This window comes from Echinops telfairi, unplaced genomic scaffold (assembly GCF_000313985.2).
Source record: "Echinops telfairi isolate 266 unplaced genomic scaffold, ASM31398v2 ScPeMD7_22;HRSCAF=79, whole genome shotgun sequence".
Taxonomy (NCBI): Eukaryota; Metazoa; Chordata; class Mammalia; order Afrosoricida; family Tenrecidae; genus Echinops; species Echinops telfairi.
In genome coordinates this window covers 17,029,201-17,048,020 of record NW_022103919.1, presented here as the reverse complement: position 1 = coordinate 17,048,020, position 18,820 = coordinate 17,029,201, and the positions used below count along the sequence as shown (strand labels likewise).

At 42.2% G+C, this 18,820-nt stretch overlaps 1 protein-coding gene across 1 annotated transcript in view; it reads left to right on the top strand.

Moving 5' to 3' along the window:
* Positions 1–283: 283 nt before the first annotated feature.
* LOC123521509 (protein prune homolog 2-like) overlaps positions 284–18,820 on the top strand; it is an 84,332-nt gene continuing 65,795 nt past the window's right edge. Inside the window, exons 1-4 of the mRNA XM_045288530.1 lie at positions 284–349; positions 4,619–4,723; positions 9,127–9,329; positions 11,170–11,333. Coding sequence (XP_045144465.1) covers positions 284–349; positions 4,619–4,723; positions 9,127–9,329; positions 11,170–11,333 — 538 coding nt within the window. The remainder of the gene's footprint in view (positions 350–4,618; positions 4,724–9,126; positions 9,330–11,169; positions 11,334–18,820) is intronic.

The following is an 18,820-nucleotide window of genomic DNA, read 5'->3' as shown; positions in this document are numbered from 1 at the left end:
TGAAAGTTTTAACATGTGCCCTAGGCTACAATCTGGTCATTTAACCTGTTCCTGATTCTACTGCCAGTACTTCTATACAAACACTAGAAACCTTACTGATTCAATTTAAAAACACCTCATAAGCTACTAAATAAATGTTTTAATTTTGATATGCAGATAAAGGAATAACCCTCTAACTATAGAGAAATATATATACTAACCGGTCACTAAAAGTCTAACTTTTTGCATAGGCTTTAGAGCAGAATTGGAATAGAATTATCTTTCCATTTGGCTTTAAAGAAACATGTTCCAGCAAAGGAGGAAAGTAGAGGATGTGCACATGTCTGGCATCTCTGACATGACTATAAAGGTATACATTTATGTCTCAATGATCTGTAGTGGACAGGTTTGTGATGGAATTTTCTGGAAGCTGTGTGTCTTTGGAATCTCCAGCCCAGATTTTCAAAGGGTAGTCAATCTTTTTTTTTTCTTTCTTTAAGTCATTTTTTGGGGGCTCATACAACTCTTATCACCATCCATACATACATTCATTCTGTCAAGCACATTTGTACATTTGTTGCCCGGATCATAGAATACAACTTTTTTTTTTCAAGCACATTTGTACATTTATTGCCCTCATCATTTTCAAAACATTTGCTTTCTACTTGAGCCCTTGGTATCAGCTCCTCATTTTTCCCTGCCTTCCCACTCCCCCCACCACCATGAAACCTTGATAATTTACAAATTATTATTATTTTGTCATGTCTTACACTGTCCGATGTCTGTCTCCCTTTACCCACTTTCTGTTGTCCATTCCCCAGGAAGGAGGTTATATGTAGATCCTTGTAATCGGTTCCCCCTTTCCAACCAACCCTCCCTCCACCCTCCCAGTATCGCCACTCCCAGCACTGGTCCTGAGAGGTTTATCTGTCCTGGATTTCCCGTGTTTCCAGTTTCTATCTGTACCAGTTTACATCTTCTGGTTTAGCCAGAGTTTTAAAATAGAATTGGGATCATGATAGTGGGGGAGAGGAAGCATTTAGGAACTAGAGGAAAGTTGTATGTTTCATTGTTGCTACACTGCACTCTGACTGGCTCCTCTCTTCCCCATGATCTTTCTGTAAAGGGATGTCCAGTTGCCTAAAAATGGGCTTTGAGTCCCCACCCTACACTCCCCCACATTCACAATGGTATGATTTTTGATGCTTGCTACCTGATCCCTTCAACACTTTGTTATCACACAGGTTGGTGTGCTTCTTCCATGTGGGCTTTGTTGCTTCTGAGTTAGATGGTGGCTTGTTTACCTTCAAGCCTTTAAGACCCCAGGTGCTATATCTTTTGATAGCTGGGCTCCATCAGCTTTCTTCACCACATTTGCTTATGTACCCGCTTTGTCTTCAGCGATCATGTTGGGAAGGTGAGCATCATGGAATGCCGATTTAATAGAAAAAAGTGTTCTCACATTGACTGCGTACTTGAGTGGAGGCCCAATGTCCATCTGCTACCCTAATACTAAACCTATACATATATGTATATAGATCTACTTCTCCATCATCATACATAAATATATTTACATATGTACATGCCTTTATTTAGACCTCTATAAATGCCCTTTGCCTCCTACTTCTTTTCTCTATTTCCTTTTACTTTCCTCTTGTCCCACTATCATGCTCAGCCTTCATTTGTGTTTCAGTAATTCCTCTTGGTTACATTGCCCTTGATCAAGCCCTACCAGGTCTCTTATACTCTCCTTGCCACCGATTTTGGATCACTTGTTGTTCCCTTGTCCCTGGGTTTGTTAACACCACTTCTTTTCCACCACCTTCCCCTCTCCAATGTCCCCCCTGTTATTTTCTCCTCCAGATTGTTTATCCAGTCTACCTTATCTAGATAGACCTGCAGAGATAATAATATGCACAAAAACAAGACAGAGCAAAACAAAATGAAAAAAGAAAACAAAACAACAACAACCAGTCCGATGACCAAAAAAAGAAAAGCCTGTAAATAGTTCAAGGTCTGCTTGTTGACTTTTAGGAGTGTTTTCTGGTGGAGACTGATGGGGTGCCACACCCTGGCCCCGAAGTCTTGGGACTTCCTTGCTCTACTCCCCTTGCTGTTCTGTTGCTGTTAGTGTTTTGCCTCGGTGTGGTGGGGTCAGATAGGGCGCAATTCCCACACTGTGTCTCCAGTGTTGTCCCCTGTAGGGCTATGGGTCAGTGAGGGCTGTCATGTCTCATAGTGGGGCCAGCCATATGGTGCTCTCTGTGTATTGGCTGCTCTGAGTGGGGGATATCATCCTCAAGGTTTGATGGGCCAAAATGTGCTCCACTCTCTCTTCCTCTCCCTTCATTTGCACCTATGTGCTCTGATCAGACTTGTCCCTCTCCCTGAACTGTAGCTTCAGTGCTGTCCTCTGAAGTGAATTCTTTTGGAGGAAGGGGCAGCTGTCCACGTAGTTGGGATTGGGGCCGGCCCCTCAGACCTTTCTACTGGTTCCCTGCTTCATGCCGGTGTGTTGCATTCACATCTTGGAGCACCAGGTTGAAGTCTGGTCCCTCTTTCCCTGTGGAGGTATAAATAATACACTCCCCTTTAGGTGGGTTAGTACCCTGTTCCCCTGCTACCCATTTCTTTTTTTTTTTTCTCCCCTCCCTCCTTTTTAGTTGGCTACCATATGTATCCCTGATTTGGTCTGGCCCCAGGCAGTCAGTGTTTTATAAAGAAATATTTAATTAAGGATTGAGTTAATCAGACAAAAAAAAAGTATTTATTCTCCTTCAGAGAAGTGACTATACATAATCTTTAAGAGTCTTGTAACTTTAAAGTAATTATACTAATCATATCTCTTTCTCTGGGATTGGAAACGTGTTGCAATTTCATTTTCCAAATTATAGAGTATAACGCAGAGAGAATGTATCACCTGACATGGAAAAAATAAATGCCTGTCAAATTGAGTTTATGTGTCTGCATTGAATTCCAGGAACATATACATGGCTGCCGTGTTTGCTTCATGAATTAAGAAGCATGTGATGGAATTTTGTAGAATACTATGCAACTGCTCCTTAGAACAAGATTGCTTTTTTACCTAAAACTTATGATTTCAAGATCCAGTTAATATGTGGTTACAATCTGGGTAATCTTAATAGAACCACATTTTCTTGTCACCACTGTTTGCTACAGTTTGTGCAAGCATACATCTGATTGTTAAATTTATGTTCTCATGCTAAAAACTTCATGATACCAAGGGAAAAACAAAAGATCTAAAATCATTGGTAAAGAGGTTGTAGAATGCCTGGTGGGGTTTGACCAAGGGAAATGTAGCCGAGAGGAATTACTGAGAGCTGAAAAAACATCTAACATGATAGTGGGACAGGAGGAAAGTAAAAGGCAATTGAAGAAGGAACTAGGAGGCAAAAGACATTTATAGAGGTATAAATATAGGCATGAACATATGTAAATATATTAATATATAGTTATAGGGATAGAGGCCTATATACATGTATTATATGTTAAGTATTAAGGTCGCAGACGGGAATTGGGCCTCTACTCAAGAACTCCCTCAACTCAAGAACACTTTGTTCTAATAACCTGGCATTCCATGATGCTCACCTTCCCAACATGATTGCTGAAGACAAAATGGGTGCATAAGCAAATGTGGTGAAGAAAGCTGATGGTGCCCATCTATTAAAAGATATAATGTCTGGGGTCTCAAAGACTTGAAGTTAAACAAGTGGTCATCTAGCAGGGAAACAACAAAGCCCACATGGAAGAAGCACACCAGCCTGTGTGATCACAAGGTGTCAACAGGATCAGGTATCAGGCATCAGAAGACCCCAAACAAACAAAAATACCAATGCAAATGATGGGAGTTGGGGTGCAGAACCAAAGCCCATCTGTAGACAATTGGACATCACCTCACAGAAGGGTCACAAGGAAGGGATGAGACAGCCAGGGTGCAGTATAGCACTGATGAAATACACAACATTCCTCTATTTTTTTTAATGATTCCTCCCCACCACTATCATGACTGCAGTTCAACCTTACAAACCTGGCTATATAGGAGCATATACACTGGTACAGATTAAAGCTCTCGGCACATGAAATCCAGGACAGATCAACTCCCCAGGAACAGAAATGAGAGTAGCAATACCATGAGGGTAGGGAGAGAAAAGGGGAACCGATAGCAAGGTTAGATATAGAAAACCCCCCACCCCCACCCCAGGGGGACAAACAACAGAAACATGGATGAAGGGAGACAACGGATGGTGTAAGATATGAAAACAATTATAATTTATAATTTATCAAGAGTTCACGTGGGTGAGAGGGGATGAGGGAGGGAAAAAGGGCTCAAGTAGAAAGAAAATGTTTTGAAAATGATGATGGCAGCATCTGTACAAATGTGCTTGACACAATGGATGTATGTATGGATGTGGTAAGAACTGTAAGAGCCCCCAATAAGATGATTTATATAAAAAAAATGAATGAAAGAAAAAAAGTATGCAAAAAGCCCAACAAACTTTATGATACATGTACAGAGTTCTGCATTAGTTCAGGCATTGCTTAAAAATATTAAGGGTTTCCTGTTTCTATTGATCCTTTTCAGGTTAAAAATTTGACTTTTCATTTGAATTTGTTTCAGAATCGAAGCAAACGCTTGGAGAAAGTCCACGTGGTTATTGGACATAAATCTTGTGACTTGGATTCTCTCATCTCTGCCTTTACATATGCTTACTTTCTAGAGAAGGTGAGAAAAGCCGATGCTTTTTATAGTTTAGTTATTACATAACCTGTAAGGACACACACTTCCTGGAAAACAGTCATCAGCATAATATTTCATGCTCTGGTTCGTTGTTACAGAAAATAAAGTACTGCAATTTATGAATTGACAAATATACACCTACTAGATGGTTTGCATTGTTCTGGCTATTTTTAATGACTGCCTCCATAAAACATTGTTTTCAAATTGTCGATTTTTTCAAATAAAATAAAACAATATTTTCAAATAAAAGAATTTAATTGTTATGGGAATTAGGAAAGGTAATGAAAGTAAGGGTCTGAATTTTTGTTTTGTTTAACCTTATTTTGTCTGCCTTGGATAGTCTAGTCCTTGGGAGTAGAAAAATATATGCAGAATAAACTGCATATGAAGGACAGAGTGTATTGACAAGAATCTCAGCCACCGAGCAATTGTTGCGCTGTCCAACTGCAAGCTGTCAACCCGTGTGCTGGTTGTTCCTTTTGTCTGCACTGCACAGCGAGCTCATGCCTAGGTAATGCTAGCCTCCCCTGAGCAAGAGTCCTCCTACCCTGAGGGCTCTGGCATGCTGTGTGTTGAGGCCATTGACTTGGTTCTGACTCTCGCTAGTAGAACTGGGTGAAGGAGGACGCCCAGAGGGTTTTCTGGGTGATCATCTTTACAGGGGATTATTGAAAGGTCTTTTCTCCTGAGAAGCAGCTAGTGGGTTCAAACCACCAACCTTTCAGTTAGCAGTCCAGCACTTAACCATTGTACCACCAAGACTTCTTGTGGCATGTGTACAGGGGTGGGAGACCTGTCAATAGATCATTTAAAATTTTATATTCCCCCAAACTCAGTGGCTCAGGGTAATAGTTCACTTTAAAGCCTAAGAAAAAGCACAATATGAATGTCTGAGTGCTATTTTAAACTTAATCAAAATTTGAAATTTCTGGAGTCTGGATTTTTAAAATCCCAATTGTACTTGGCTCCTTGGCCTCAAACAGTATGCTTAGCTGATCGGGAGTGATTTAAATGCACATGAGAACCAGTGTTCCAGAATGAGCTGTGGGGGGCAAGAACTGCTTTAGGGCAGCAGCTGACAAAAATGCCGGCTGTAATAGTCTGAGCTCTACATGTGGGCTTTATATCAAATTTATCCTAAAATTCATTGAACTTTACAAAGGAGATTAATTGGTATGAGGAGATAAATGTGCATGTGTCAAGACATGCATGTAAAACACTAATCTTATTAAATGATCTTATTAACTGCATATTTTGACTCAATAAGGAAAAAATGTTGCTAATCTAGGTATAATGGAAGTAGATTGACTTTCACATGGAAAAAGGCATGGATAAAAACCCTTAAAAAGGAAATGAAATGTTGCAGCTACTAACAACAATGCTTTAAATACATATAATTGCACCCAACAAAAAAGGTGGGGAAAGGGGTTTGGATAGATAAAATAGGGAGGAGTGATAATCCACTGGTTGCAATGGAGTCAACCCAGTTCTTGGCAGCCCTGCATGTGTTGGGCTAGAACTATGCCTCGTGGGGTTTCTAGTGACTGATTGTTTTTTAGTGGTAGATTCCAGGCCTTGCACCCAAAGAACCTATGGCTGCTCTGGAACTGCCAATATTCTGGTTAGCCACTGAGTGTGTTAAGCCAGTTATATTGCTCCAATCAGTAACCAAACTCACAGGGTCAATGCTGACTCATAGCGGCCCTGCACTGGGACAACAATATATGATGGATAAAAATACAGAAATGTGTGGCTCTCTTGCCTTTTCAGGCTTGCCACTCAGCATGGAGGTAACTATGGATTTACCGTAGGGCTACATACGGAAATGTGTTATATTGCTGTGCCTTCCTCATAGTTTATCGACCTGTTCCCCCTGCTAGAAGCCTTTTGATTCTTCTTGAGAATCTGCTCTTCCTGTTTTCCTAACACTTTCTCAGGATATTAGCACCTGGTATAGCAACATGAACACAGTACTCTGAAGCTTCACATACATGGCTTCATGTAAACCAGCCCACCCATTCTACAGATGGGAAAACTAAGACTCAGAGAGGAAATGGCTTTCTCAAAGTCACCCAGCGAAGCTGAGCTAGAACCTATGTCCTTTTTTACTCCAATTCTGGTATAAATCCTGACAGGACAGGCTCAAGCAACATGCTCTTAACTTGGGTATCAATTCCTCTTTTGCACTCAAGATTCAATATCAGGTTTAGATACAGCTCTAGAAAGAGACGAGGCTTTCTGCTCCCAGAGAAAATCCAAGGAGTTTCGACTCCATTCTGTAGGGCAGAGAATTGGAACCGACTGAATGGCAGTGGGTTTGGACTCATCCCTTAGGATCTTGTGGGGCAGTGGTTAGTTAAAGTCCTTGACTACTGAGAGGCTGAGAGTTAAAACTCACTAGCTTTTCCATGGGATAAAGATGTGTCTATCAGCGCCTGTAAAGATTTATAGCCTTGGAAAGCCTAGGAGGCCATTCTACTCAGTCCTAAATGGTTACTGTGGGACTTGATTTGGCAATAGTGAGATTTGGTTTCCAGGTCCCTGGGTTGTGAAATGGCTTACACTCCGCTACGAACCCAAAGGTTGGCTTCCACATCCATACAGCAGTGCCATGGGAGAAAGACCTGGCAGGTGGCTTCTATAAAGCTTGTAGTCAAGAAAACCTTATAGAGCAATTCTGTTCTTGACACATGAGCTGGAATTCACTTGATGGTCCTTGGGAGTGTTATCCACCTTTATTTCTCCACCACTGTCTTAAGTTAGAAAAATACTATAAAGATTTGTTATTACAAGAGCTTTTAAAATAATATCAGGAAGCAATAGAAATCACACATCTGTTTATCTGTGGGCCAGGTCAGATTTATTGAGTTTTTATAGAATTAATTGTATATGGAATTACAAACAGACAAAACTCACTGTAATAATTAGATATCATAGATTACACTTTAAAATGTACATTCTTAGCCTCTTATGCGTAATGAGAGGATTTTTCTAGATGAGTCCTGGATTTCTGCATGTAAACAATTGGTCTCAGCTGAGTGGCAGATACCCCATTTCAACAGGGTATATGACGGGGTACCCCAAAACCCCAGAATTGTGCTGGGCAGAGCAAAGCTTTCATAGTACACATTTTTTTCCTGCTAGGTGAGCACCTAGCAGCTTGCTCTGAGTTAGTGTACCCAGTGGCATCACCTGGGAAGGTTCTCTTTGGTCACAGTGAATGTTTCACTCAAACCTCATTTTTTGGGATGGCTGATTTAAAAGAACAGTATGTGCTTGTGAAATTTTGTTTCCTGCTTGAGAAAAATGTGGCAGAAACTGTTGTTGAATGCAGCTTACAAGGATAGCGTTTTGGGAAAAACTCCAGTATAGGAGTGGTTTTCTCATTTCAAAAAAGGTGAAATGTTGATTGATGACTAACCCTGTTCTGGATGTCTGTCAACTTCCCAAGCGGAAAAAAAAAGTCGACTCATAGTGCATTTGGAGTTCATTCCACCAGGACATACTGTTAATCAAGCTTTCTATTTAGAGGTTCTGAAAAGATTGCATGACAGTGTGCAACAAAAAAGGCCTGATTTGTGGCAGACAGGGGACTGGTTTTGCCACCATAACAATGCACCTGCTCATACAGCCATCTCAGTGTGCCAGTTTTTGGCAAAAACAGTATGCCTCTCTTGCCTCACACACCTTACTCACCCAACCTCACTCCATGCAACTTCTTTTTGTTTATACGAAGGAACAGGGTCATGAAAGGATAGCGATTTGATGACGTAGAAGAGGTGAAGAAAAAAATTAGGGAGGTGCTGTCAGCCATCCAAAGAGATGTTTGAAAAATGTTTCCAAGAATGGAATAACAGATTCGACTATGTATTAAGTATAATGGAGAGGAATTTTAAAGGTGATACGATTTTGTAAAAATAATTTAAATATCATAGACTTGAAAAAAATCCTTTGTGGGTGGGGCGGACCCCCTCATATGCCTTCCTGCTTTACACTTCCCTTCCTGCCTTGCTTCAGTATTTTCCTGACAATTCCTTAACTGATGAGAGCTTGTTGCTTTTCCCGAAGAGAAGAATGTTTAAAAAGAAAAGAAGAAAGAAAAAAAGCACACCAAAATTTTCATTTAATTGTAAAGGGGCTGGAGTGATACATAAAACATTTCAGTTAAGCCCTGAGAAGTATCTGTAAGTTAAAAACACTCAGGACCACTTACTAATGGGTAATGTTGTACCTATGTGGTTCAAGAAAAGTTAGGAATGCCAAACCTAATGTAGAGAGGTCAAAGGCCTTACATTTCCTGTACCTGTTACCCTTGAGCTTGAGAAAAAATGTCTGTTTTTATTTTCCTCCTGATGCTGTGAGGGATTAAGTCAACTTTTTCTTGGTAGGTCAGCCCACCTGGCGTGCTCTGCTTGCCAGTGCTGAACATCCAGAGAACCGAATTCAGCTATTTCACCGAGACGAGGTTTATTTTAGAAGAGCTAAATCTCTCTGAGTCATTCCACATATTCCGAGATGAAATTAATCTGCATCAGCTAAATGCTGAAGGGAAGTTATCCTTGACGCTTGTTGGCGGCAACGTGCTCGCCAGGTAAGGTTCAGCGTCAGGCTCTTGTGGGGATTGTATCACCTTGTTCAGGAGTGTCTGTAAAGAATTAATGTGCTGAGCTCTGAACTAGAAGGCTATTGAATAAAGTCTTATCCCTTCTACCTCTCAGCAGTTTGAGATGTTAATTTTTTCATAGTTTTCCAAGTTGTAAATTGTTGATGACATTAACGAGCAAACAACTCTGAATATGCATGACATAAGAACTTGTGCTGGTATCTAATTTTCTATTTAATTTTCCTAGGAAGCATACTTAGGTATGATTTTGTTACAATGTCATGTATAAAGTTCAGATATTTTAAAGAGTGTTTAAAAATTGATCTCTCTGAGCATGGCAGGTTTTGTCCTCTTGCTCTTTGAAACATATCGAAGTGGTCTGAATTGTATGTATCAATAATGGTTGACAACTGGCTGAGTGTGATCCCTAAGTTATTTGACTGACTTTATCACCAGTATTCAGGAAAATCACACACTTGATACATTTGTGATAATGTTTTCAAGACTACTCATGCCAGCGAACAGACTCACAAAAGATATAAGAAGACAAAGGAAAGAACTGTGAACCATTGTGTGTCATCCCAAACCCTTAGAGTTATCTTTAAGGTTGGTTTTAAGATTGAAGTTATGTATCTGGTTGGGGATTGTTTAAGAAATAAGATCCTTTTAAAAACCAACATGCTTGTTTCCTCCAGTGCCACTCATTTGATTTAGACCAGCGCAAAGAATAAATATTAGTTGTATCCATAAAGGATTATGGCTGGCAGCATTTAGTAGCAGGTAGCATTTTTCCTACAGCACAGTTGAAGGTTTGGGGCCAGACTGACAGGCTTTAGAGACAGTCAGTTCACTTATGAGCTGCATAACCATGGCTGGATTTCTTGACCTCCTTATTCCAGTTTTCGCATTTTTTAAATCGGGATTTTAAAATGCATTTTATGTCGTTATTTTTAGCTGCCATCAGGTTGCTTCCAACTCTCCACAACCCTACGTACAACAGATCAAAACACTGCCCAGTCCCGGGCCAGCCTCCTGCTTGGTCCCAGGGTGGAGCCCAGTGGTGCAGCCACGGTGACGTCCCATTTCCTTGAGGGTTTTCCTCTTTTATGCTGCCCACGACTGCGGTGCCCTTTTCTAGGGGCTGTCTCTCTTGACAGCATGTCCGAAGTGTGTGAGATCAAGTCTCTCCATCACTGCCGCTAAGGAGCATGCTGGCTGTACGTCGTCCAAGATGGAGTTGTTTGTCCTTTTGGCAGTCCATGGTCCTTGGAAGAGTCTTTATCAGCACTAAAATTCAAATATAGAAATTCTTCTCCAGTGTCCCGAATTCAATCAGTGTTATAGTATCATTTAATAGTGTCAACATGACCTAAATACCCCTAAAGTACTTACAACAGCTGCTCCGAGTAGAAAGACTGGGCTTTCTACTCCCAGAAAGAGTTCCAGCCTGAGAAACTCACAGCGGCAGGGTCACCCTGTTCTGTAGAGCCACTGGGAGTCAGCAGCGATTTCATAGCAGTGCATTCGGAGGTTTTTAGTTTTTGCTGGTGTTGGTTTTTTTTTTTGGTGTTGTTTTGTTTTTGAGGAAAACAAGAGATGGGTCACGAAGGTGCTAAGGTTTCTATGTATCTTGGAAACAGGGCACCGATCATGAAAGGTAGAAAATCATCAAGTTTAACTCTTCTGAGCCATTTGCGTTACTGGTGTTTTGGGCTATTAAGAATGAAAGAGATGCTAAAGGATGGCATTTGTGGGGGAGCGAAGATTAAATAGCTGCAAGGAAACATGTCACATCTCAGTCTCTCCCTTTCCTTCATGTGCTTTCCAGTGAGGACACAGCTCTAGAGTCAGCAGTTGTGAAAGTCATTAATCCTGTTGGGCCCAGTGACACTGGGTTTGAGTCCCGAGACTCGTCCTCCTCCTTCGTGGTGAAAGAGATTCTCCAGGAGGCTCCTGAGCTCATCACTGAACAACTGGCTCATCTCCTCAGAGGTGAGAGACGACGCTTCCTAGTAAATACTGGGAGGCTTAATGGAGTGCCGCCGAACCTGCTCATGCAGAAAAAGTGCTATCTGTTCTTGGGTTAACAATCCCTTTAAAGACCACAGGAAGCTTCATCAGAGAGGCAGGGAGTAAAGAGTTTGTTAAAGAGTAGCATTCTATTGAATATTAAGAATGTGCATTTAAAAACAGGCACAAAAGAGCTTGGCTGTTTCACCCGACAGGAATATTAAGTGGAGCTGCTGCACCTCGGTTGGGGAGCTGCAGTAACTCCTGTGGCCATTTTAACAGAGGTTAATTCTTGTCCCTAAGTAGTGTGAGTGTGGTCCAGAATTCCACATTCCACAGCCCAGTATCTCCTGGCTCCAACTCATGTGCGGTTCAGATAATACTGCGTGTAGAGCAGGGTGCACATCTTTCCCTTGGATGACACGGCCTTCATCATCACGTTGTCACCTCCTTCACCACGGCTTGTAACGTAGTCCATCTTCACTCTGCTTATTGGAAGCACTGGGTCAGAGCCCAGCACTGGCAATAACTCTACCAATCTTCCTCTCCTCTTCTGAGTGCAGCCACTGCTTCCAAGGAGTGGTTTGCAAGTTGCACATTCTCAGCACCAACCTACTTTGGGGGCCAGATTCCCACAAAAATTCAGCTGTTTTTCACTCCAGACATTGCTTTAGTTTTGTATAAAATTTGCTTTCTTTTTACTTTTATTTGAAACTCCATCTTGCACATGGTAAACTGGGATTTTCTCCTAAGTTTGTACAACAGAAAATGAAAACCAGTAACTAACAAATTTAAGGAAGTAAAGACAAAGTTGTGTTGACACAACTCCTTTATGACTCTGTCTTTCACTCTTCCTGTCTCCACCGCAATGTGAAGGAAAAGAGATCCAAGAGTTATCTGGTTCCTGTAGGTGTTTTAGAACTGATGGTGCTAGTGAACCTGCCCTTGGATATTTCTCTGGCTATAAGCTCACTGCCATTGAGCTGATTCTGACTCATACCGAGGTGATGTGCATGAGACTGGGCCCTCTATTAAATTAAGCAAGCCAACTCACTTAGCTACATGACTGAACAGAGGACGAATAAAGGTAATTGGGAGGTCTCAAATAAAAGGAAATTTGTTTGATGGCACACATCTATGGTGAAGCCATAGTGGGGATTACTGTTAGGAAAAATACATGCATTGCCAATGATTAGCTCATCTTCAATTTCTACAAATGGTAAAAGAATAATATAGTAATATCAAACTGTGAGACATTGGTACAAAGTTTGATTTCGTTGCTGTCCCTGATGATGGAGAAGCTATTCAGATTTAGAGAATTAGAAGCCGCAGAGATACTTGTGTTCGTTATCTTAGTTTTAACCTGCAGAGCTGCCAAAAATCAGAGCGCTGGAAAGGATGTCTTGTTTTCTCTTCACGTTGGAAGTCTTTTATAAGGTGAAGCCATTGGGAGCAGATACAATGTGGAGAGTCATTATAAGAATGCCTTAGGCCGCTGTACTGTTTTGCTTTCTTTTATAGGAAACTTTTACTTTGTTCCTGCATGTAAGAATTTGATAAGCCTGTACTACCACAGGACTCTCAGAATCTCTAAGTGTTCTACCCTTTAATGGCCCAATCCTGTCTGTCCGTATTTGCTGCTCTGGCAACTGCATTGCGGCATCTCTTCTACATCATCGAGAGCTCCAGTGCATGTGGAGAGAGTGGAGAGGAAGAAGATGTCAGAATCCAAGACGAATTGTGAAAGTGACATTTTGAAGAGCAGCCATAATCCCTTAAGGAATTTACTTCCCTCTTTGTTAGGCTTAGGAGTCCTGGTTGCATTGTGGGCTAGGCATTAGGCTAGGCATTAGGCTGCTAACTGCAAGGTTAGCAGTTCAAACCTACCAGCTGCTGCAAAGGAGAAAGCTGAGTCTCTCCGCTTCTGTAAGATACACAGACAGCCACAGAGAACAGTTCTACTCTGCCCCTCTCAGGTCATTATGAGTTAGAATTGACTAGTTAATGGGCAGTTAGTTTGGCTTGGTTATCAAGCTTGAGTCTCAGGTATAGCAATTGGTTAATCACGCTACTACTACTATCACTACTGCTACTCTGTGACTAATGGAAAGATGGGTGGTTTGAACCAATGAACAATGAACCCTGAAATAAAGATCTAACAATCTCCTTCTGAAAACAAACAAACAAACAAACAAACAAACAAACAAACAAACAAACTCACTCATGGTGACCCTCTAACTCAGGGTAGAACCATCTCTGTAAGTTTCTGAGATGGCCACTCTTTATGGGAGTAGAAAGCTCCGTCTTTCTTCCTTGGAATGGCTAGTGGTTTCAAACAGCTGACCCTGAAGATTGAAGCCCACTCACATCCAGTAACCCATGAGCACTCCTACTTCTGAAAACGCAAGCAACAGGTTGTTGTTTCACCGGGCTTAGAGTCTGTGGTCTTCACGGTGATGCTTCACTTGAGACCCCACACTGCTCTCCTCCTTCCCCTGTTTTATTGCCCTGCTGAAGTCTCAACCCTGGGTAAACATCTACTCCTTGCCTGTATCCAACCAGCCAAGCACTGCTTGAGAAAAGCCAGGCAGACTGATGTCACTTTGAACTTGTGGAAATACATCCTAAATCAGCATGCAACATTGCCCAGTGGTCCTGGTATGTTCTCTTTCTGCTCTCGAAAGTGGCACATTCATATGTTGTCCTGTATTCCGATGCCTTCTTCCCTCTGCTCTCTACAAATGAACTGCTTGTCCTTCTTGTTAAAAACAGAAGTTACCAGACATGAGCTTCCTTGTGTTACTATCCACTAAATCACAATCTACCAGCGACTCTATCCATGATTCCTTCTGATATGATGGACAACGAGTTCTCATCAGATCGGAACCCTGGCCTTGAGTTCCACATGCATTTCCATCCTTCATTCTCTGTGCCCACAGTGACCTCCTCTCTCTCCTTCAGCATTCTGTTGCTTCCTCTTTACCAGAATCTTTCTGTGGAACTCTTACCCCCCCCCTCAACAGTTTTATTGGCAAGTAACTTACACATCATATAATTCAATAGTTCAGTCATTCATTCAATAATATCAAGGCGAATTGTCCAATCACCCCTGCATTGATTGTTTAGAGCATCCCCCTTCCTTTGGTGAAATCGCCTCCAAGATGAGTTATGTCATCACAGTCCGTCCTAGTGCTCTCTCTCCCCTCCTGTCTTCATCATTCCCTTCGAGATTCCCTTTCCTTCCCCATCATCCCTGTATTCCCTATAACCCCTTGTACCTGTTATGCACATTATGCACCCTCTTCCCCTGAGCTTCCCAGCTGGGAGAACCAACAGAAAACAATAAAGACCAAAGTCACATTAAGCTGGTAAAGCTAAAAACATACTAGTATAGAGACTAAGATACAAATAAAGCATAAGATGGGACAGACTGCCTGCCTGTCCCTCCACCCCCCAACCTGGACGAGAAACGAAAGGAGCACAACAGAGCAGCAAGGGGAGTAAAGCAATGAAGACCCCAAAGGGTCCCGAAAACAGACGTTGGACTCAGTGGGCACCTCATTAGACTTGTTAGGAAAACATTCGTAAGTGTCAGCAGACAGACCTGAAACTATTTATAGACATTTTTTTCTCTTATTTTTTTTCCCTGTCTATCTATATCAGATAGGCAGGAAATACAATCCCTAGGAGAAAACAATGGGATGAATGGTTCTGGGGGGACCTGGGAGAGGGGGCTATGGGGGAAAGGGAGGGGGTAGCCAACAAACCCCGGGACAAGGGAACAATAAGTGCCCTAAAATCAATGGCAAGGAGAGCATAGGATGCCTGGTGGGGTTTGATCAAGTGCTATGTAGCCAAGAGGAAGTACAGAGAGCCGAATGAAGGTCAAACATGATAGTGGGGCAGGCGGAAAGTAAAAGGAAATAGAGGAAAGAACTAGGAGGCAAAAGACATTTATAGAGGTATAAATATAGGCATGTGCATATGCAAATATATTTAATATATAATGATAGAAATATAGATCTGTGTACATTTATTTATATGTTAAGTATTAAGGTAGATGGACATTTGGCCTTTACTCAAGCACTCCTTCAATGCAGGAACACTTTGTTCTAATAACCTGCCATTCTGTGATGCTCACCTTGCTGAAACAATCGCTGAAGACCAAGCAGGTGCATAAACAAATGCGGTGAAGAAAGCTGATGATGCCTGGTTATTATAAGATATAATACCTGGGCCTTACAGGCTTGAAGTTAAACAAGTGCCATCTAGCAGGGAAGCAACTAAATCTACATGGAAGCCTGTGTGATCATGATTTGTCAACAGGATCAGTTATTAGGTATCAGAAGATCCAAAACAAATAACTATATCGATGCAAATTGCGGGGGTGGTGGGGGTGGTCAGAGAGGAGACCGAAAGCCCATCTGTACACAATTGCTCATCCCCTCACAGAAGGGTCACAAGGAAGGGATGAGCCAGTCAGGGTGTAGTATAGCACCCACAAAACACACAACTTTCCTCTAGGTCTTTAATGCTTACCACTACCACCCCTACTATCATGACTGCACTTCTACTTCACAAATCTGGCTAGACCAGAGCATTTACACTGGTACAGATAAGAGCTCTCAACGCACAAAATCCAGGACAGAGAAAGTCCTCAAGAACAGCAATGGGAGCAGTGATATCATGAGGGGACGGGGAAGATGGGGGGAGAAGAGGGAGAAAGGGGGAACTGATAGCAAGGATCCACGTACAAACTCCCCTTGCCACCAGAGGGATGAACAATAGAAACATGGGTGAAGGGAGACAGTGGACAGTGTAAGATATGAAAATAATAATTTATAATTAATCAAGGGTTCACGAGGGAGGTGGGGTGGGAGAGGAAGGCAAAAAGAGGAGCTGATACCAAGGGTTCAAATAGAAAATGTTTTGAAAATGATGATGGCAACATATGCACAAATATGCTGGATGCAATTGATGTAGGGATTTTTATAACAGCTGCAAAAGCCCCTAATAAAATGATTTATTAAAGAAGAAGAAGAAGGAGAAAAAGAAGGGCCAGATCCCCAACAACATTCAAAAACCCAGGGGAGAAATTTCTGTCCTGGAACCAGTAAGAGACGCTTACACCCAGAACATATTCAGGTCCAGTCTATAGGGCAGTCAGCTGGCCACCTATCTAGGTCGGTCCAGCGCACTCAAAGATACAGTGGTCTCTGCCAGATGGTAGGCTGTTCAGACTCTTGCCTGTGGCTGGAGTGGATCTGCCAGTGGCTCAGGCTGACTAGACACTCTACACATGGTTTTAGGGCTCCCACCATCCCCCATCTCCACAGATTGGCATTCTTATCAGCGAGTATCTCCTACGAAAATCCAAACCAAAAACCACCCCAGGCTTTCTTTGACTCAGACTCCATTTTGACCTTGACTCCAGTTTTCTTTCCTTTCCTCGGCAACAGCGCTGGGGGTAGATGTTCATCAAGGGCACTTACTTCCTGTCCTGGCTCTCTCCTCCCCAGGCCTCCTTCAGGCTTCCATCCCAGCCATTCCCCAGAGCCCGTTCCAGTGCGCCCATGGTTGCCAAATATGAATGGCGGCATGTCTGCCTTCATCCTACTCAATCCTTAGAAGCATTTGATACTGTTGGACATCCTCTACCTTAAAAAAATTTCTCCTTTTGGTTTTCCTGCACTGTAGTATCCTGGTTTGCCATTACTCTGTGTTCGTCTTTCTTGTAATCTCCTCTGCTGCATAACTTCTAAGGATTAGAAGTTTCTCTTAGGACATGTCCTCCTCTGTCTGCACACTGCACTTGGGTCCCCTTGTCTAGCTCTGAGACTTTAAAGATAATACACAGACTGTCAGTCACTGTATCTATCGTCCTCTTCAGATTTCAGACTGTTGTCCAATGTCCACATGACATCTTGTTGTGTTCCTTCCCCATAATGCAGTCAGAACAGAATACCTAGATTCCCTCCATGGCTGCTCTTATCGCAGTTTCTCATTTCAGTAACCCGCAGATGTTGAGTTGATTCCAACTCATAGCAGTCTTACAGGGCAGAGGGGAACTGGCTCGCTGTGTTTCCAATGCTTTAAACCTTTACAGAAGCAAAGCGCCACGACTGTCTTCAATGGGGCAGCTGGTCGGTTTGAACTGCCAACCCTTTGGTCTAGGTACAATCCAGAAGTTATATTTGAATCGCACCTTTTCTTTTTCCCCTGAACTGAAACATCAGTAAGTTCTGCCTGAATCCATCCGCTTTTTCCATCACCCCTACTAGTAGCCCATTAGTAGACGGACCACCATTTTGTCCTTGCTGGATTATTTTGCAGCTGTTTGCTGCCTTAACTTCTCTATACAAGGTGTATAACCCCCCCCAAAAAACAAACAAACAAAAAAACTGGAATTGCACTGGGCGGAGTGAAGCTTTTGTAATACATGTTTTTCCCGCTAGGTGAGCATCAGGTGAGCATCGAGCACCTCACCAGTGGTGTTGCCTGGAAAGGTTCTCTCTGGTCACAGATAATTTTTTCATAAAAGCAGTTTCACTTGAACTTCATTTTTTGTGATGGCTGATTTAAGAGAAGAGCATGCGGCTGTGAAATTTTGTTTCCTGCTCAGGAAAAATGAGGCAGTAATTGTTGTGATATTGAACACAGCAAGGACGTTGCCATGGGGGAAACTCAAGTGATTTAAGTCGTTCTCTCATTTCAAAAGAGGTGAAGTCCAGCTAGATCAGAAGATGCAAGCTGGTACAGATAAGAGCTGAAAACACAGGGAATCCAGGACACATAAACCCCTCCGGACCAATAATGAGAGTAGTGATACCAAGAGGGGAAGGGGAAGGTAGGGGGAAAAGGGGGAACCAATCACAATGATCTACATATAACCCCCTCCCTGGGGGACGGACAACAAAAAAGTGGGTGAAGGGAGACAATAGACAGTGTAAGACATGAGAAAATAATAACAATTTTGAAATTATCAAGGGTTTGGAGCTGATACCAAGGACTGAAGTAGAAAAAAATGTTTTGAGAATGATGATGGAAGCAAATGTACAAATGTGCTTGACACAATGGATGGATGGATGGATGGATGGATTGTGATACGAGTTGTCCGAGCCCCCAGTATAATATCTAAAAAAATAAGAGGTGAAGTGTTGATTGATGACAAACCTCATTCTGGACATCTGTGAACTTGCCAAATGGATGAAAATATTCACAGAATTGGCGTGTTTGTGCTCAGTGACTGACGACGGACCATTCAAGAGATAGAGACGTTATCTGGACTATCTAGGAGCTCAGTTCAGCAAATTTTAATGGAATATGTGGGAATGAGTAGGGTCGCTGAAAAATTTGTGCCATGGGTTCTGATTGACCAGAAAACGAGAGCATTGAGTGGAAACATGCTATGCTTTGAAAGAACAGCTCCAAAGTGACCCAGACTTTTCCCCCAAGGTCATTGCTGGTGA